At 46.9% G+C, this 20,050-nt stretch overlaps 1 protein-coding gene across 3 annotated transcripts; it reads left to right on the plus strand.

Annotated features, from left to right (window-relative positions):
* The first annotated feature begins 41 nt into the window (after positions 1 to 41).
* On the plus strand, positions 42 to 18,087 carry POLR1E (RNA polymerase I subunit E). 3 transcript variants are annotated; one of them, XR_015261436.1, is made up of 13 exons: positions 42 to 248; positions 363 to 466; positions 2,553 to 2,629; positions 6,930 to 7,015; positions 7,761 to 7,816; positions 8,209 to 8,353; positions 10,039 to 10,146; positions 10,643 to 10,739; positions 11,527 to 11,660; positions 12,762 to 12,843; positions 15,115 to 15,246; positions 16,726 to 16,943; positions 17,523 to 17,643. XR_015261436.1 is itself a non-coding variant. In XM_086770442.1 (12 exons), exons 1-12 carry the CDS (start codon positions 185 to 187, stop codon positions 17,680 to 17,682), a joined length of 1,245 nt encoding a protein of 414 aa, XP_086626568.1. In that variant the 5' UTR covers positions 42 to 184; the 3' UTR covers positions 17,683 to 18,087. The 3 variants fall into 3 exon arrangements, 2 of the variants coding, with proteins under 2 accessions (XP_086626568.1, XP_086626569.1); XM_086770442.1 differs by lacking the exon at positions 16,726 to 16,943 and having other exon boundaries at positions 17,523 to 18,087; XM_086770443.1 differs by lacking the exons at positions 2,553 to 2,629; positions 6,930 to 7,015; positions 16,726 to 16,943 and having other exon boundaries at positions 368 to 466; positions 17,523 to 18,087.
* Positions 18,088 to 20,050: the final 1,963 nt, after the last annotated feature.

The following is a 20,050-nucleotide window of genomic DNA, read 5'->3' on the forward strand; positions in this document are numbered from 1 at the left end:
GATCCCTCTGCCCTGGGGGCGGGCTGTCTCCCGCGCAGGCACGGCTGCTGGAGCGGAGCGGGCCGGACCGGGCCGGGCCGCTTCCCGCCGTCAGCCGCTGCCTGCCGTGGGCGCCGCGGCCTCGCGTGGGGTGCCTCGGGGAGGCAGGGCCTCCCGTCGCTCCCGCCCCTCTCTGCTGTGCGCCATGGCCGCCGCCGCCACCTGGCGCTACCGCGGGGACCCCGAGGCGGAGCAGCCGGCCGTGCTGGGTGAGCCGGGGGACGGGCCGGGGCGGGCGCGCAGCGGGCGGCCTCTGCGCGGGGGGCGCGGGGCGGGGCGGGCGGCGCCGCCCGGGCTCACGGCCTCTCCCCGCCGCCTTGCAGTGCAGTTCTCCAACGGCAGGCTGCGGCGGTCCGACTCCATGCGGTTCACCGTCTACCGACACAGGGACACAGCCCATCCCCGGAGGAAGCGCCGCAGGATCCTGGTAAGGGCCCGCGCGGGAAGCGCGCTCACGCGGCCGCCTGCAGCCGGGCCTCGTGTTGGCGGCGGCGGCGGCGGCGGCAGGGGTGGCCGCGGGAGCCCGGAGCTGCGCCTGCCCCGGGACGGGCCGCGGGCTGTGGCCGTGTCCGCGCCGTGGCGCAGTGCGTGACGAGCACTGCTTTGCCGCGGCCTGGGCCTCAGAGATCAGCGTGAGGGCTGCACCCAGGGCCGTGCCGCGGGCGCTCGAGTAATTCCCACCTCGGCAGGCAGCGAAGAGTTTAGCTCTTTTTCACCCTTATAGTTGTGGTCATGGCAGCTCCTGCAGGAAGGAGCTAGAAACCTTGCTCAGACGCACGGTCTCTGAGATGCCGTTTTCAAGAGACTACTGTTCCTCTCCAGACTTGTGCTTGCTGCTCTGCTCCAGCCATTCTCATTACCACAGAGTGAGCAAGGCTCAGAAAACCTGCATGGAGCTTTGCTTTGTCACAGATTTTTAGAAAAATAATCAGAGTTTAGCCCCAGCCTCTGTGAGAGAACGAACCATTTTTCAATTTCACAAAATCTCTGGGATTTCAAGAGGAAGTTCTGGTTCTTATGTGGGCTGCCACGACAATGGAGGTGAGTGTGATGAGGGCGGCAGAACAGGGAAGCGCTTAACATTCAGGGAAGTCCTGCCTGGAGGAGGGAACGGGGAGATCGGTTCTGGTATTCTGTGGAGTGCCCTGTGCTGCCCGCTGAGGCCGCCTGCACTTCTGTGGAGACCTGCGAGGTATCCTTGCACCCCAGAGAAGTGAGTGCAGGTCGTGCAGCCCTGCCGAGTCTCAGCGGGGTTTCTGTGGAGCAGGCAGGGCATTGCAAGGTGACTCTTAGAACAGAAAGCAACCTGAATAATGCAATGTGGGGCATTTTAATTTACGATATTGAGAGTGATGTGTGTGAGTTAGTAACCCTCCCATCAGAACTGAATATGTGCTTATTTGAAAAATTGTGATTGATACATCGTTGTGTATTCTCAGGCAAAGGTTGATTTACTGAAGTTGTATGTGTTATTTATTTATTTTAATAATCTAAAGGGAAATAATATTTGAAAATCAAAAGCTGATACTTAACAACTAGTCAGGTCCATTTCATCACAAGATCTGTTTTGTTGAATTCTTTACCAAAGTTTTTGCTGTTGTTAAATTACATTGTAAGGAGATTTCTATTTCTTCAAGTGAAGAGAGAACCGATATTGAAGTCAGAAGGTGCTTTCTGCTGCTGTTAAGTTTTACAACTGCTTACAGGCATGATTCACTCAAGGAATAAAATACTTTTCAGCCAAAATCCTCAAGGGAGATATAGTACACTATTGTAGAAGCACAAACATTTCAAAATACATTCAGGTGATTGAGCCACTCCTGGTAGTGTTAAGCTCTGTTTTTTTAATCAGGGAATTGCAGTCGCTTCGCAATATGAGATCTTTAAATGGATCTTTGAAAATTAATTCTAAACTGAGTTCCTGTTACTTGTAGTGGTGGCTCTGACCACTGTGCACCTTTGGCCCAGGCTGAAATCTGTAAGATTTGTCCTGGCTGGAAGCTTAGAGAAGCTTTGAGCAACTGTGTTAATGACCCTAAAGCACTGGAAATAGTATCTGACACTGAGTGGCAGAGAGGCCTGATCTCTCTTCACTGGTGACTTTGTGAGTAAATCCAGTTTCTCTCACAAACTGTTGCTTCTGAATTAAAGTACGATAGTCAACACAGTGAGGTTTTTTAACTGTGACATTCAAGTTTTCTACACTGATAAACTCTAAATTTAGATTCTGATTCCTATGATTTCTTTACAATGGCTCCCCATCTTCTGGTGCAGTGAAAGCTGAGGTAGAATTATATATCCTGGATATTTTCAGCTTAAAAAACTGTCTCTCTCTCTTGAAGATTTTGACCCAATGCAAAACATACCCAAAATGAGCAAAGTGAAGTTTGCCTGTGCATGAGTAGTGTCCAATGCCTGGGAACGTGGAGCTTTGTGGCACCAGGGAAAATAAAGAGGATGCAGAGAAGGTTGTTCACAGCACGGTATTAAAGTAATTTTCATTTGTTTTTCAGGTCTCAGAAACTGAAAGGCTTTCGTATGTGGGGAGTAACTTTGGCAGTGGAGTTATGAAATGTAACTCCCTATGCAGGTATGGGTTGCTGGCGAAATGGTAGGAGGAACATGAAGGTGGAAGCAGAGGAATTGCTCAGAAATAAAGTTATTGGTAGCCTTTCTTAAAGCTGACTCAGATGTCCCTATAGAGGCTGTGATTTGAATCAAGATGATTTTGACAGGACACTCCAGCACCTGGCGGCTGCGTTGTTTGTGCATGTTACCTCCCTTTGGGAGTTGTGATGTTACGTACAAATAGAGTGCATTTGAAAAGATCCTGTGCAGGAAAGCATGAGGAGATGATTTGAGGTATCTGAAACCTAGGAATAACAGCTTTGCTAGTAAGAAACTAAGAAATTAAGAAATTGCCAAGATCATCTTCTGCTGCCCCAGGAAACCACTGATTGTTAATCATCGTTTAAGTTTGGGGCTGCAGCATGGTGCTGCTCTGTGAACTAATAAGCTGTCTGTGCCACATACTGTAAAAGGAAGCATTTGTGAGATCACTAGCCTTTACATGTCCGGGTGTAAGAATGTGTCCTTTGTGGTGTTGGAGCAGATCCTACTGGCCTCCTAAGAAGTATTCTGTATGTGAGATCTTTCTTGCTCTCTAGTAAGAGGACCGCCGAATGGGCGGAGAGCCAATGTGAAATAATCTTGGCTTGTTACACCCAAAGGTTTTTCATTCCTTCTTTGATGCGTGTTACTGCTCCCATTAGCCTACGCTGCACTGAAGTGCGTGTAACGTGCATGTCAGGCTCTTGGTGCCAAGTGCTCTGCTACATAGGTCTACTCCATTTGCTGTCACTCTTTGCTCGCTTAACTTGTCTCTTGTCTAGTTGGACTGCACTGACCTGATCATGTCTTACTAGTTAAAAGCACAGGAGGGGGGAAAGAGTGAAGAGCAGAGTTGTGTAAAACTGTTAGGAAGAGGAGGTGTTTTCAGATGTTAGTGCCCTGGTGGTCCTATGTTCTGAATAAGTTCTGAAGCATTTCTTTGCTGAGAGGCTGGTCAAACGCTGGAACAGCCTTCCTAGAGAGGTGGTCGATACCCGTGCCTGTCAGTGTTTTAAGAGGCATTTGAACAATGCCCTTAATAACAAGCTTTAACTTTTGGTCAGTCCTGAAGTGGTGAGGCAGTTGGACTAGATGATGGTTGTAGGTCCCTTCTAGCTGAAGTAATTCTATTCTATAATTCTGTAAAAGGAACTGGTTTCACCTCTGCAAGCAGTCTGTCAAAACATGCTAATACTAATCATTGTTCTCCTCTCTGAGAAATGAACCAGGAGAGCGGGACCTTTCAGATATGAGTCTTCAGTTTAAGACGCTGTAGCTGAAAAAAGGTGCCAAGGGTCTTTTTCTTCTTGAGTTTGGAGAGATAAATTTAGTTTAATGAATAGGTATGATACAGGTATCAATGCAGTATTATTTCTAGGCAGATTTAGTGCTGTTATTTCTGAACACGAATAAAGAGACAGTTTTAGTGGCTTGAGTGGTTCTTGCCTGCACCTCTGGAGATCCTGAGCTGAGACGGTGTTTTAACTGCTGATACATGTTCAGCTTCAAGTATTAGTTTTGCATATGCCTAAGGATCTCCAGAGATGCAGACAAGAATCAATTAAGTCATTTCTTGCTTTCCTTTCAAGTTCTCCTACCCCGTCTTTCTGTCCCTTTCCTCCCCAATCTGCTTTAACTGTATGCATGAGGATTTCCTCCAGTGGATCCGTTCCCATGGCTCTTGGCAGTTGTCAGCCTAAAACTGTGCGCTCGCAACTGCTAATATGGGTATAACAGAGAGCAGAAACCACCTTTGGGCAAACACTCAGTTTATTCTGAGTGGAAAGTCAGTATGTCCACCAAATCTCTGGGCTTCCTGAGACAGCAGGAGCTGCCCAGAGATCCTTTCTGGCCAGGGAGATGCTGTGATTCCCTCTGTACTCGGGCAGCTCCTCTGGGAGTGGCTGCATAGAGAGTATTGCTCCCGCTGCGACAGGCAGCCTGTTGTGCAAGTGGGTTTTGTCTTCAGAAAGTGTATCTTGAGTTTTGGGAAGATATGGAGCAGAGAAAGTTAATCATATGGAATGGACTTTTCTGGCTGGATAAACTTACGCAGTTGATACCCTGGTCAGCTTCAGCCAAGGGTGACATGCAGCCTGTTCCTGGTGGGTCATGAGACCTGGTGAGGAACAGTACAAACCGTTTAGGCTTGCCCATCAGAAATGTGGGGTGAAAAGGAACTTGCCTGAGAGAAATTATCCTATTTTAGAAAGGGCAAAGTCACACTTCTGACAAGCTCTGAGGACTTTAAGTGACTTGTACTAAGCAGAGAGCCAGCCAGAGGGAACCCAAATTTTAAAAACACAAGAAACCGCATAGAAGCCTTGAGAAAACAAGGATCTTGATGCATCAAAAAAGACAAATCACAGAATCGTAGAATAGTTTGGGTTGGAAGGGACCTTTAAAGGTCATCTAGTTCAACCCCCCTGCAAGGACCAGAGACATCTCTGACCAGATCAGGATGCTCAGAGCCCTGTCCAACCTGGCCTGTGTTGACACGGAAGTCACAGACACTGCACACGACCAATATGATCAAGCAAATGCCACTTTATTGTTGATACATCCCAGTTAATATAGCCCTTCTAGTTCCCTATCATGCGCAAGCTCTTTACTGATTGGCTAACTGTATCTATTCACGTGCTCCCAGCTAAAATATGATTTGTTAAGTCTCTTGTTCACGCGCACGGTCCTCTCCACCTGCATCCTGCTTCACGTTCTGCTTTCAGTCATGTACACCAGCTCTTCCTCCTCTTTTCAAGGTTGCTTCATCACTTTCTCACAGGCAGCCTCCGCAATATCCTTGAAGCCTGCTGCTCACAAACATAACAACTCCATTTGGTCTGGATTGTTCACTAAGTGTCCCTGATTCTCCAGATATCCAACAAATCCCTCTTTTTGTTTTTGAACAACGCAGACTCCTGTCATCATACGTTACACATATTCATGATTACTAAGCAAAACTAAGTTTCACTACCTTCTAGTAATTTTCTACTATAGCATTCTTCTACCATTATAGATATAACAACTCCAGTAACTTTCTTATCTACAAGACCAGTGACTATTTTTTTGCAAGCCTCTGTTGAAACAAGCAGTAAATTCTGCTAATAATGTTTTGTATCTTAAAGCTTCCCTTCTCATTCCATGGCTTTCTTCCTGTGAGCACGATTACATTCCTTTCCCAAGGTCAGTGTGCTTTCACTGATGCCATACTGGCTCAGCGAAATACCACAGGCCTGGAATGTTTCCAGGGATGGGGCATCCACCACCTCTCTGGGCAACCTGTGCCAGTGTTCTGCCACTCTCAGCGTAAAACATTTTTTCTTGATGTGCAGTCTGAATCTGCTTCCTTCTATTTTAAAACCATTACCCCTTGTCCTCTCACAACAGGCTGGGCTGAAGAGTTTTTCCCTGTCTTCCTGCAGCCCCCTTTGGGCACTGGTAGGCTCCTGGAGCCTCCTCTTCTCCAGGCTGAACAGCTCCAGCTCTCTCAGCCTGGCCTCACAGCAGAGCTGCTCCAGGCCTCTGATCATCTGCGTGGCCTCTTCTAGGCCCTCTCCAACAGGTCCGCGTCCTTCTGATGCTGGGGGCTCCAGAACTGGACACAGTACTCCAGGTGGGGTCTCACCGGGGCAGAGTAGAGGGGGAGAATCCCCTCCCTCGACCTGCTGGCCACCCTCCTCTTGATGCAGCCCAGGATGCAGTTGACTTTCTGGGCTGCAAGCACACATTGCCAGCTCACGTTGAGCTTCTCGTCCACTAGCACTTTCAAATCCTCCTCCTCAGGGATGCTCTCAATCCATTCTCCGCCCAGCCTGTATTTGTACTCAAGATTGCCCAGGCTCTTGTGCAGGACCTTGCACTTGGTCTGGTTGAACTTCGTGAGGTTGGCACGGGCCCACCTCTCCAGCCTGTCAAGGTCCCTCTGGAAAAAAGGGAATAGCAGTTAGCCCTCCAGCACCTGGACTTCGTCCGTGCATTTTGGAGCTAATTTAGTTATTTTTGAGACTTCTACATTTACTTAGAACAACAACTCTTTATTTTTTATATATATATACACACACAGAGACACACCCACGTATGCATGTGTGTGTATATATATGTGCATGCCTTGGAGGTAACTTGTTTTATTGTGACATTCTGAATATGCTTGGAAAACCTGTATCTGCAAGGCAGGAGAATTGGCAGGGGATGGGGAATACACATGGCTTCGGACTATGTATTTTAAAACATCACTTCCACTGCTCTGTCTCTCACAAATCACTTGCCCCTGTTCTTCCCAGGTATTTTGTTGGTGTGTTGGACAAGGATTCTGGGCAAATGGAAGTCTATAATGCTGAAATCTTCAACATGCAGCCTTTGCTGTCAGGTAGGAAGAGACTGTGTTTAACTCCAGCACCACAGTCACAGCATGCTAGACCTGTGTATGAATCCAGCTATTGACTGCCTGGTTGCTAACAGCAGTGCTCTCTGTCTCTCTGGCTGCTCTTTCTTCCTCATTTTTGCATTATTCCCTCAGTATGGAGAAAAGATGATATATCACTCTCTCCTTCTAAGGCACTGCATGATGTCAGAGGGAGAACGAAGCAAGGTGAAATTTAGGGTGGAAGTTAAGCAGAGAGCGTTATGGGTGGAAGGTGGAAATACTGGAGTTAGTAACAAAGTTGTTACTGTTCAGAATAACTGCAGCCTTGTCTAGGTGTGTTCTGCTGAGGGAAGCCTAGAAGTTATCAGGTCAAGGGACTGGATAACTGAAAAACAAAAACAGGTTTTCTTCAGCAGAACTGCTTTCTGTTACTGAACCCAGGAGGATAACCAAGAGAGTGTGGTCTTTTGGGAGCTTATTTTTTCCCTGTGCAGCAGGACCTGGGTATTGCTGCAATCTGTGCATTATGCTCATAGGCTTTATAGCAAAAACTTGCTTGCCTTTCCTTTTTAGTTCAAGGTACATACTCTGATATTAAGTATATACTTTAATTGACAAAGTCGTATGGAGGAGATGTTGAAGTGATGTGCCAGGTCTTTCAGTAATGGATAAGAGCTAAAGGGATACTGAATACGTGTGCTGTCGTGGCTGCCGCGAGCCAAGCATGCTAACTTTTGTTCTTTTACAGATAACTTAATACCTGATGACACAAAGGATTATCAGAATAAATCCTACAGGGAGAAGGTAAAGTTGAAACCCCTTATCATACTGCACTGTGATTATCCAGCTGACTGACAGATTATACTTGTCTGGAACTGTGATGTTTGCTGTACTACAGGGTGAACCTCTGTAGATTCAGCACACTCTGTGCTTTGGAGGTCTATAAGGCAGTGCGTTATTAGTGCATAACTTGGCAATATTTTCATAATGACTTCAGGCTTGATTACAATCCCAGTTACTTCTTGCCCCCTTGCAGATCAGTGCTTGTTGCATGGTTGGATTGTGCCCAGTCAGATGTTCAAAGTTTTCTTAGAGTGTTTGAATGTGGAACAAGTGGTGGTTAGCTGAGTTTTCCTCTTAGGTGCAAAGTGTCTTCAATTCAGCAATGTGCTTTAATTTGCGTCTCTCTTGCTCAGATGGATTTGTGCATTGAGGCCTTTGGTACCAGCAAGCAGAAGCGAGCTCTGAACTCTCGTCGAATGAATGCCGTGGGCAATGATATTCTGAATACAGCAGTGACAAAAGCAGCAGCGAACATTATAGATGCAAAGGGAGTAACAGGTAAGGACATTGACTCAGGGTTTCATGAAGGCAATCAGAAATGCCTTTCTCTGTCTGTTCCTTGCCAAGTATGGTAGGAAGAAGAAAGGGGTTTTCTTCAAGTTACCAGGGAAGCAGCTGGTCTAACAGCTGAGAAGAGCACATGTGGAGGAACTCACAGATCATTCTGGTGGAAAAGGAACTACATCCTTCTGATCCTGCTAGACTTAGTGTGGGAGTTGCCTGAATGAGGGCAAGTCCCTGTGGCAGCAGTCCCTGCCCATTGTTGGGAGCTCTTCTGGGAGTCCCTGGGTATGAGTTTGCTGGAATACAGGCACTACATTCACCTGATATGAGCTGAGACGTTAGGGTGAACTGTACCCTGGCTTCACAGGGCATGTCTATGGAAAATGGTCCGTGCCCTAAACAGTTCACAGCCGCATCAAGTGTCGTTGCCAGTGCTGTTGTGAGTCAGGGTGATGGACTTAGGCTTCTGCTATGGAGGAGCGTGCAGCAAAGAGGAGTCTGCACTAGCCTTATTGTCAGTCCTGCAGGCAATGTTCACTCTCCAAATCATTACACTGAGCTGATGTTTCAGGATGAGTTCATAAACCTGCTACTGAGTGCTCATGAGGCTGCATCTGTATTATGTTGTTCAGCCCATGCCACCCCCCTGCACCCCTGCCCAAATGAAGAAAGAGGTGGGGAAATGACAGAGGAGTCTTTTGTAGGGCAACAAGAATGGGCAAGGACCTGGAGTACACAGCTGACAAGGAGAGGTAGAGTGAGGTGGGCTTGGTTAATCTGGCAAAGAGGAGGCCAAGGAGGATCTAACCGCAGTCCACAGCTACCTGAAGGGCAGTCAGAGCCAAACCCCTGTCGGCACCTTGGGAGGTCCACATGAGAGACTGAGGGAGTCTTCTTGTCTTGGAGGGTGGTGCAGCCCTGGAACAGGTCACAGAGTGGTGTGCAGTCACCATCCTTGGGGTTTCCCAAGCTTTGGCAGGTCAGAGCCAGGGCTGCCCTGATCTAGTGCTGCAGACAGTCCTGCTCTGAGCAGGAGGTTGGACAGGAGACCTCCAGAGCTCCTTTCCACCAGCACTTCTGGGATTTTGAGTTTCATTTGCTGTGACTGGGAGAGATGTCTGACTATAGAACCCATCAGCTCTCATCTATTCCAGGTTGGATATTGCCTGTGCTCTGAGAGCTGCTTTGTGCCAAATGGATGTCCAGTAGAATTCAGGGTGCCAAAATTATATTCTGCACACCCTGCAGGCAAGAGGTGCAACAGCAGCAGCCACTTTCTCTTGGTGCACTTCTTTCCTAGAGTTTTATCTAGTCTGGAGTGGCTTTTGTAAATTTTAAGAGGCAGAAAGTTCTTGGTAGAAGGGATGACACCAGTCTAAAACCCAGCATGCTGAATACATAGCAGGCATATCAGAAGCTCTCTGCCTACTGGAATGCTTTCTGTATAGTTGGCACCTATGTGTGACAGTAATGAAACAAAATGGAGAAGAGCTATAGCCTCTTCCTTACTACTGTCCCAAGTGAGCTAAACTGAACTGGAGTTTTAAAGGTTAAAACCAGGTGTGACTAAACTGTTGTTGACTCAAGAGCCACCATTGAGTAGACTTGTGTTTAAAGGAAGGATGTTCTGTGTTTTTGTTTACATTGTCCAAATACTTCTTTCCTGCTTCTCTCCAAAGCTTTGATCCAGGATGTGGCCCAAGATGATGTACAGAACATCTCCATCTTCCTTCCACCATGTAATGAAGATGCTGACAGACGAGAAAATGTTTACAAGTTTGAGGACAGTATCTTTTTTTATGTGGCAGAATGGTTTCCCACACATGTAAGCCTTGATGTCAGTGGTCTGGCACGTGGGAGTGGGTGCTGCCAGGCGTGCAAATGAGCTGAGCCTTCTCCCCTCACAAGCCAAAAGCTGAGAGCAGGGACTCTCAGCTTTTTGTGTTGAAATTTTTGGGCCTGGAAGTCCTGTATCCTGCATCTTTCCTACAGAGAGCAGGATGTTGTGCCTCCCTGTTGGCAGTAGTTCGACTGGGAATAGGAGCGAGGTCAGCCATGCAGAAGTGACTTGTAGCCAAGCCACAGTCCTTTAGAGACCTTTGTTATTGGGCAGCTTCCAAGTCTTGTCGTTATGTCCTGCCTTTTTATAATTTCCTTCCTTCCTTTCTTCCCTGCCCCGCACCTCCTAAAGTGCGAGTGCATAGAGTTTGTATCACCACAAGCTGTTCAGACCAAAAGGGAGAGCAAAGGCACACTTGGTTCTTTTCTTTAAAATCCTTCCAGTTCTGTCCCCAGCAGAGTATGAAGCATTGCAGGTTCCAGCAGCTGTCTTTGTTAATATCACTTCAGAAGAAATCACCAAGAAAACAGAAGATAAAAGGTAATGCTGATGCAAGGAGCCTTGTTATAGTCAAGATGGGCCCCGTGGAACTGTATTTTTTTTCTGTGAGGTGGGGTGGCTACTGCTGCCAGCTCCACTATTCCTAGGCTGATCTTTTCAGTGCAGCAGGAGGACATTTGATCAAAGTATGGCTGAGCAACACCTACTTTGGGGAATGTAGGGTATAGTTATATACAGATGAGGAAGTTGTGTGCATAGCAGCATGGCTACCCTTTGGGGAACTGATTGCACAGGAAGAGAGCGGAGAAATCCAAAGAGTAGACTGGAGACAGGTGCCTAGAAATGGACCACAGAACTGCTAAGCATGATCTGCCTGTGGCTGGGGACTACCGCAGCCAACTACTGATTTGCTGTGGGGGTTGCTATGGCTTAGCAGGCTGACTTGGATGTACACTTAGAGAGCTCTTAAGCCCTTGTGCTGAAGGGCTGAAGTGAGCAGGAAAAGGACAAGTTACACCTCACCTCTGCAATTTCTGTCTGCCTATGCCGAAGTAGAAGTGTGTCTGTGTGCCACTTTGAGAGCCTGCAGTTTCTGCAGTGCAGGGACTTTCTTAGTAGCTGCACACTGAAAGGGGCTCGCTGAATGTGGTGAGCATTGACAGGAAACTGTGGTCACAAAGCAGCCTTTCGAGCTATCCTTTAGAGGTGTGCAGGGAACTCTTCTCAAACAGCTGAGCATTGAAGTTAAAGGTGTGTCCAGCCCTCTTGATGATGTAAACTGGTTCCTGGTTCTGTGAGCCTCATCCTCCCCCTCTCTCTCCTTCAGCCATTGCTCCTTTGTTTTAGAGGAGCTGAAGTTCCTGCCTGCTGATGAGAAGAGCAGAGATCACAAAGCCCGATGCCTCTGGTTTCTGGACACCCTTATTAAGTTCAGCTACCTAAAAGTGATCAAGAAAAAGCGTAAGAGTTTTCATCTCTTCTACTTTTAAGCTACCTGCTGAGACTTAGTTTGTAATTACTGCATTAGAAAACAGTAAAGCTTCCCAGAATGAGCTGTGTGATGAAACAGCTCGCTGCAGCAGTTGCTTTCAACCTGTTTTGTGCTGAGGTTGAGGATCTCCATGTTGTTGAGGTTAGATCTGCATCGGTGGGAGATGCATGTCTAATCCTTTTCAGTCCCTTCATAACTGCCGTGCGTCAGGATGGCACTGTGAGATCCTCTTGGCAGAAGAGAGGGTAGCTTAGGTTGGAAATAATAAACATGTTTTATATTTTCACACTAGTCCTAAGCCAAGAGACTGGATACTTACCAGCTCTCTCCCTCATCCAGACTCCATGTTCCAGGCATACAGTACACAATACATCAGTTATATCTGTTTTTGTGACTGTCTTCATCATCGTTTGCTTATCAGCTCAATGTGTGGATCACAGTGATCATACCTCTGTTGTATTCAGGATCTTGCTTTTAAAATGGCAGGAACTACTGTTCTCAAAGCACTGCACTAAGTATTTTCAAGACTTACCATCTAGAACTTGTGTATCTAAGTCTTTTTGGTGCTGAAAATGTCATTGTTAGCATTTTCAATGGCAGGGATGTGATGAAGGAGAAATGGCAAGCCTGTCTGTAAATATCTTCCTGCATCATTGCTGGAGGCACAGGAGTTACCCTGTAGGACTTACTCAAGAAGGATGTGGAAATCACTACTCTTGGTGCTAGTAGAAGTTTGTTAGTGTGGTTTCAGGATGGTCAGGACTGTATATTAAAACGCAGGAATCTATTGAAATAAATATATTTGTAGGCACACATGCATGTAGATGGTGTAGTATTGAAGAAGGACATCCCATTTGTAAAGAAAATAAAAGCTGTTGGGGTCCTCTCAGACCTGAAAAAATGATGAGATCTAGAAATCAAGTGCCCAGGTTCCTTTTAGGTTCTCTTTGTTCTGGGAAGAGCTGATAAATGTTGTGGTAATAAATGTGCTATTATGATGACTGGAAACAAGACAGTACAAAAAAGAGTATGTGTTTCTCATTCTGCTGTAAACCCCCTTTCTGTCCTAGATCCAATGGGTCCTGAATGCCCACACATTATTAGCAAGAAACTCATGAAGAATTTCACCTCACTGACTTACAACAATGGCAGGTAAGGAACTATGTTTGCTTTGATGTTCTGGAGGCAAAGATACAGCAGAATTCAGCTTGAAGAGGCATGGACACATTATCAGGAAACCTCCTGCCAAAATGGAAGATAGCAGTAGCTTCTCTTGCTTCACATCTCCAGCCCTGTAGAACATTGGGTTGTGGCCTGTAATTTTAGACAGTGCAGGTCTAAAATCTGACTGGGAGAAGCAGTCTTGTGTGTGCAAAAACAAGCCTGCATCCATGGATTTAGCTAGTGTGACCAGATGGGGTGCCCACCCATCTGCCTAACCATTTCTGGATGCTAAATGGCAGAATGGGTGCTTACTTCACAGCTGACTCTCAACTGTGCAGCTAAATGGGCAGCTGTCCACACGTACATCGTCACTGTGAACCAAGGCAAGTGGCAGAGTGGTGCGTCAGCTCTTCCACCATCCCAGAGTGTGTCAGAGCAGAGATAGTGCAGTGGCTAAATAATGGTGCTTTTTTTTATACTCGCGTACTTTAATTAGCATAACAGGGGTGCTTTTATGTGAACCTAGGCATTACTTGACTTACTTGGATTCTCCATGGAAACCTACACAGACAAAACTGTATAAAGATTTGCACTGATTGGCCTGCCCTGAGCTGAGACCCACACCACTGCACTCATATGGATACAGCCCAAAGAATTATGCCTAAGCTTTGCCCAGACATTGCCCTGCCAGTAGTGACAAAGTTTGGTGTAGTAAGGTAGGGTCTGGTCTTCCCGTGGAGGTCAGCCAGGAGGAGCCACCTCCCCATAACTGGAGCAGGGGCTGGGAAGCTGCTGCAAGGTATTCCTTTCCAGCAGTGTCAGAGCCACTTCTGTAGTGCCGAGTGCTGTCTCACTGCAGAGAGGGCCTCAGGCAGTGTGGTGGTTTAGCCCTGGTTACCATACAGTTTCTCACTCACCCTCCCCTCCCCAGTGGGACGGGGGAGAGAAATTGGGAAGAAAGGAAACCTCGTGGGTTGAGATAAATACAGTTTACTAAAATACTAAAAACTACAAAGCTAACAGGATATAAGGATATTAATATATACAAAATATACAAAATGAACAATGTACGATTTCTCACCACCTGATGTCTGAATGACCAACACAGTCTGAGCAGCAATCATGGGAATGACACTGAGCAGCAAGCAAAGGGGGGAGAGCAAGCCAGCCAGGTAGAGGGAACGATGCCAGCAAGCAGGAGAGAAAAGGATGCCAAGGGTGCCTGAAAGGAATGGAATGCATACCCCCTCCCATGGGCAACCCCCACTTATGTACTGAGCATTACATTTATGGCATGGAATACTCTCTTTGGCCACTTTGGATTAATTATTCTGTCTGTCTTTCGCCCAGCTTCCCGAATCTGCACATTAACGAGACTTTAACGAGACTTGGAAAGGCAGAAAGTGTCCTTGGTCTCATTAACAACAACTCGTATCATCAGAGTGTTTTATCAACATTATTCACACACAAAATCCAAAACACACCAGCTACTGAGAGGAAAATTAACTCCATCCCTGCTGAAACCAGGACAGGCAGCTGTTGGAGGCTGCCTTTGACCAGATGACCCTTGGCTGCAGCCTTCAGACGGTACACAGTTATAAATCTGGATAAACATTTTCAGCAGTTCTGTTGAGTGGAAGCACCAAAAGACAGACGAGAGTGAATAGTATCCTCACTCTTGCCACGGTGCCTTCCCCACACTCGGGAAGCCAACAGCCTCTCTGCCTACAAGGGGCATAATCTTGATGCTCACTATTGTGCAGCTGCACTGCCACTATTACTATGACAAGAGCAGAGAATTTGAGTCTAAATGAGGTTTAGTCTGAAGGCTCAAACCAGTGACAAGTAGTCAAATGCTCCCAGAGGACTGACAGCCAGGGGTCTGCTTTGTCTGGATGTTTGAGGTGCCAGTAGAGTTACACTGAATGCCCTTAGAACAGCTTCCTTTTGCTTTCCTTTTGCAACAGACTGGCGTGGCAAGGAGACTGAAGTGTCATTAACTGATGGTTTTGTCAAGGCTGCATAGTGATAAACAAGCTCAGGGGCCTGCACTTCTGAACAGAAATAGGGGTATGTGAGGAGGACAAAGCCTGTTGAGGCCTCTGTGATCAGAGGTCTGTGTTGCTTTCAAGTCGTCTTTGCAGTCTAGGAAAAGCCAGTCATGTCTAACTGGGACTCCATTTCTTTCTGCACCTTATGGAGGTTGTTTTGTGTTCACTGAACCTCCATATCTCATGTGTTCCCCCTCTTGCCATACAGTGTCCAGAATTTAATCTCTGCATCGATGAAGACTAAAATCACAGCATACGTCATTGCATTGGCTCTGCACATTAACAACTTCCAAACAGACCTCACCGTCCTGCAGAATGACCTGAAGCTCCAAGAAAGCAGGTGAGTCATCATGTTTGTTCATACCTGCTGAGATATGCTGTGATCCTCCTACAAAGAGCTCCTGAGGAGAGAGCTCTGGAGCCTCTGTGGCACCTGGGTAGTATCTGCTAGCAAGTCCCTTTTGTTGTAATTGGACTCGTATGAGTTTGTTGGAGCTTTTATTTTGAAGCCCTGGTGCTCATAAAGGAAAGTGGTTATATGGCTCAAACTTGGAGAGGGCACTTCCTGCAAAGAGGTCCTCGGGTGCTCTTCAGCTATTCTGCAGGGAAGGAAACGGAGGCAGACAGCACTGAAATGGCCAGCTGGGGCAGATTGCAGGACAGGACCTGTCCACTGCCATCAAGCTCTGTTTCTTTCCTGACAAATCACATCACTCTTCACCTTCCTGTTGTCTGTGCCTCTTCTTCCTGCAGAGCTCCAGTTGCTGTTAGGTACCAGTCTGGGTGTAAGTACAGGTTTGCAGCTGAGTGCAACAGGAAAATTAGAAACGGGTTTTTTCTCACAGGGGCACTGTGAGCATGTAGTTGGTGTTTACGTGGAGGAATCACAGGCTCCTGAAATTTACCCACTCTGAGTTTGGCACAAGGAGATTGTTTTTTGTTTCTGAAAAACTGCTGAAGTTGGGGCCTTTTCAGCAAAGTGTCACGGGGAGAGGTTGTAGGCAGGAAGACTGACCATAGCATTTGAAATAAAGAGTTGCCAACTCAGGCTTAGTGAAGGTGAATGGGTAGAAAACAGCTTGTAGAATAAGCTTCAGGGCAAACAATCCTTGCCATGTTAGCTTTGGGGGCGGTTGCTCCCTAGACTTTAATTTTCCGTGGAAGAATACATTAAGTGTCACGCATCCACTTGTTAGCTGCAAGACCTGCTTTTCCCAGCAGGTGTCAGCCGGAGCCTGCAGCCAACTTCTCTGGCTCTCGCTTCCACTGCAGTTTGCACTGCACTGTCCCTCTCGCCACCGCAGAATAAAGTAGGAATTGATCACAACTGCTTAGCCAGTCCACTGACATCAACTTAGCAGGCAGCTTGTTAACACTGTCTGGGAAAGGGTCTGGTGACCCCGTTAGTGATTGTTCAGCCATGCTCACTAGTATCTCTCTCCCACCCTTCCTGTTCTGTGGGCAATGGTGACACCAAGGATATGTGCTTCCTAACTTGGTGACATTGGTCTTAACAGGATTGCTTAGTGGTCATGCAGCTAGGTAGGAACTGTAGAGGGGCAAAAACCCTTCACTGCAACTGCAAAAAGCTTTTTTGTCTATCCTACGGTTTCTGGCTGAGAGATGTAATGTTAATGTCCAGTAATAACTGGAAGTTGTCAGAGCCCTTAGTCATTTCTTGGTTTTGCAAGCTCCCTAGTCAACCTTTATGCAATTACTTATGCTTTTGCCCCCAGTTATGCTCAGCAGTATTTGCTGTTGGTTTCCATCCGTTTGTTCTTTCTTTTATTTTTTTCTTTTTGGAACTAAGCTTTTTAAGGAATCCATGTTGGTTTTCACAATTGATACCCAGATTTTGAACTGGAGCTGGGAACATAAGGGATAGGATGCTATTGAGAAAAGGGTGGAGGAGGCTGGGACTGTTGGAAAAACTGAGGAGAGACACCTAGCCCTGAGCCATCTGATGGGATGATCCTTGCTTGGAGCAGGAGATTTGACTGAAGAACCCTTCTCAACTGAATCTGTTTTTCAAAGATAGTAAGTCAGCTGGGAGGATTCTGAGTCTTAGGTGTTCTCAGGACCCCAGCTGAGGTTGGGACTCCGGTTTCCTTGCCAGCTTCCCTTTGCATGCACTTTGTTCTCTCTGTTTGACAGGCCTCCAGGTGTTCTTTTATGGAACCTCCAGGTTCCAACTTTTATGTTCTTGCCCAAGCTCTTCACGCTACAAGTCTCAGCCAAGTGCCGCCTCTTACAGTTAAGGATGCTGAATTTTAGTGGCTAAGAGATGTTCTTGCTGTACCACACATGGGAGATGAGGGCACTGGGAAGCAACCATGGGCTGCCACCAGCTAAACACAAATAATGCCTGTTGTTGTCTTTGTAGGGAAGTGGAGAGCAGCATTACTGCTGCTACAGGAAGGCTTTATTTACCATGTAGTCTTTGAGTCCTTCCAGCTTCTGCCCCCACAGTATTTTTGAGATAGATAGAACACATCCTGCTTGCTGGTGCCTCCCGGCTTCACCCCTGAGGCAAAAGGCTGTTGATCTTTTGTGCAGTGTCATGGTACAGAAGACTTGTGCACCCCACTGACCCAGTCTTTCTCTGGTGTTTTCCAGGATGATGGACATTGCAAAGGCCATGCGGCTGAAGGTCTCCAAGGCAAAGGGGCCGCTGGGACTTGAGAATGACCAGAACCACAAGCTGGGCACGCTCTCTCTCCCCTTGCCAGTGCAGAAGGCATCAGGGAACCAACGGAAGCGCAAGAAAATGAACTAAAATGTCTTAGAGGTCTGAGCAGGGCAAAGCAGTTCATTTCTCAACTGCCATTCTGCACGCAGGGCATCATGGGGATGCTTTTGTCTGTTGGGTTTGGCTGTCCAGCATCAGCACCTGACCCTCCTGAAACGCTGTCTCAAGGCTGGGTTGGAACAGATGTTCACCTCATTAAACTGCTGGGTTTTTTCTGTTTGTGTAGAAAAAGCTGTAATTAAACCTTTTTTTTTTCCTGTTTATATGAGGGAAGAAAGATGCATGTTGTGCCACAGCGAGAGAACACGGTTTGAAAATGCAGGTCCTCCACTGACTACTGTCTGTCGGCTTGTAGCCCATTTTACTCCTTTTTCACGCAGCAGGGTAGAAAGCATAGAAAGAGACACTAAGCAAAGTGTTATTTATACTCAACTTTTTGGCTCAGTGTGTTTGTTTCTCTAGAGTTTCAGTGTAATTCTGTGTTCAAAATGTGTAAAGATGCAACACAGAATATTTCTGCCACTTCTCCTATCCTGGCTTCTTGCCTGGAGGAGAGAGAATTCTCCTGATTCAGGGCTGGTGTCATCTTCAGAAAGGGTGATGAGTTTGAATCTGCAGCTGTGGATTCTCAGTCCTTGGGAGAGAGAGAGTTCTGGGCTAGTTTCTGTGCATTTTCATTATAGTCCTGGACTGCAAGCTGCATTGCAGGTTTCTTCTAAGCAAGGTTGTAGGAATCTAGCGCTTGTGAAAAGCTTATGTGAACCAGGAGCATGAGATGTCAAGAACAGTCTTCTCTTTGAGGTGTCTTTGCTTCAGATAGTAATTTTGAGTTCAATACGTCATTTTGGGATTTAAGGGGAACTCATACACCTTAATGACCCACTATTCACATCTCTCATTAGAAGTGACACAAACATCCAGTTTTCTAGGTAGAGGCTAATTAACGCTATGGGAATTACAGGCTGCAGATAATCAGCAGGAATGTTTTTGTCATGGAATCATTGAGGTTGGAAGGCACCTCTGGAGATCACCTTGTCCAGTCTTGCTTGAGCAGGGCCACCCAGAGATAGCTACGCAGAACTGTGTCCAGATGACTTGAATATCTCCAGTGATTGAAACTCCACAGTCGCCTCAAGCAACCTGTGCCTTGGTCACCCTCACAGTAAAAAAGTGTTTCCTGATGTTCAGAAGGAGCTTCCTGTGTTTCAGTGTGTGCACATAGCATCTGGTCCTGGACACAGCTGGAAAGAACCTTGCTCGTCTTTTTGGTATGTTCCCTTTTTGTATTTATAGACATGGATAGGATCCCCTGAGCCTTCTCCAATGCTTCAGTCCCTTCACCATCTTAACTGCCATTCACTCAACTCTCTCCAGTATGTCCATATTTCTCTTGTACTGCGAAGCCCAGAACAGGACACAGCACTTGAGATGTGGCCTCACCAGTGCTGACCAGAAAGAAAGGATCACCTCCCTCGAGCTGCTGGGGATGGTCCTCCTAATCCCAGCCGGGACACCATTAGCCTCTGCTGCCAGGGCACATTTCTGGCTCATGTTCAACTTGGTGTCCACTAGGGCCCCCAGGTCCCTTTTGCCCAAGCTGTTTTCTGGCTGGGCACCCCCAGCATGTTCTGGCGCCTGGGGTTGCTCCTCTCCATGTATAGGACTCTGCACTTCCCTGTGTTGAGCTTTGGAAGCCTCTGACTTACCCACACCTTGTTCTCAAGTGTTCAGTAGAGTGAGTTTGCTCAGGGAGTGATGTAGCTGGAAGTACTTTTTGTGGTTTTTTTTTAATTCTCATTAGGATCTGGTCCGCATATCACAGCCAGCAGCTCTGACTTAGACTAGTATGAAGCACTATTCTGAGATACATAGTTAGTTTATGCTTTTTATTTAATTCCAGCTCATTGCTGCTGTATTTCAGATGGTTGATATGGGGCATGAGGAGGGGAGCAGATGTGGATCACTCTGACAATGCCATGGGTTTTTAGATGAAAAATTAACTGCTGTTGCAAAGCTACCAAGGTGAGCAGAGAAGCAGAAAGCAGAGGTGGTTGCCTGACCAACAGAGCAGGAAACGCTGCTCTTCTCCATGATTTGGAGCCACTTGCAGCAGAGATGAAGACTTTTAATTGTCTCACTTGACATCACTGCTATATGCAGCAGAGCTTATTCTGACCACACCTGAGATCAGCACCCCTCACTTGGGGAAAATGAGTGCTCGTTTAGTCCAAATGGGAGAATTAGTCATCTGCAATGTGTCTCACTGTTAGCCACTGCACTGTGGAAAGCAGCTAGTCACCTTCCCTCTAACATGCTCTCTCCAAGTCTGCTTCAGCTCCGCCATGCTCACCTCAAGAGACTTTCATGCATTCTTGGATCTCCTTGCACTGTGCAC

The sequence above is a fragment of the Chlamydotis macqueenii genome, chromosome Z (assembly GCF_036417535.1).
Source record: "Chlamydotis macqueenii isolate bChlMac1 chromosome Z, bChlMac1.mat, whole genome shotgun sequence".
Lineage (NCBI taxonomy): Eukaryota > Metazoa > Chordata > Aves > Otidiformes > Otididae > Chlamydotis > Chlamydotis macqueenii.

Bases quoted from the DNA above. Each gene is read 5' to 3' on its own strand.
- POLR1E (XM_086770442.1), top strand. From the start codon at position 185: ATGGCCGCCGCCGCCACCTGGCGCTACCGCGGGGACCCCGAGGCGGAG. The intron at 10,147-10,642 runs GTATCTTTTTTT...AAATCCTTCCAG, and splicing joins TGTTTACAAGTTTGAGGACA to TTCTGTCCCCAGCAGAGTAT. The intron at 11,661-12,761 runs GTAAGAGTTTTC...TTTCTGTCCTAG, and splicing joins AAAAGTGATCAAGAAAAAGC to ATCCAATGGGTCCTGAATGC.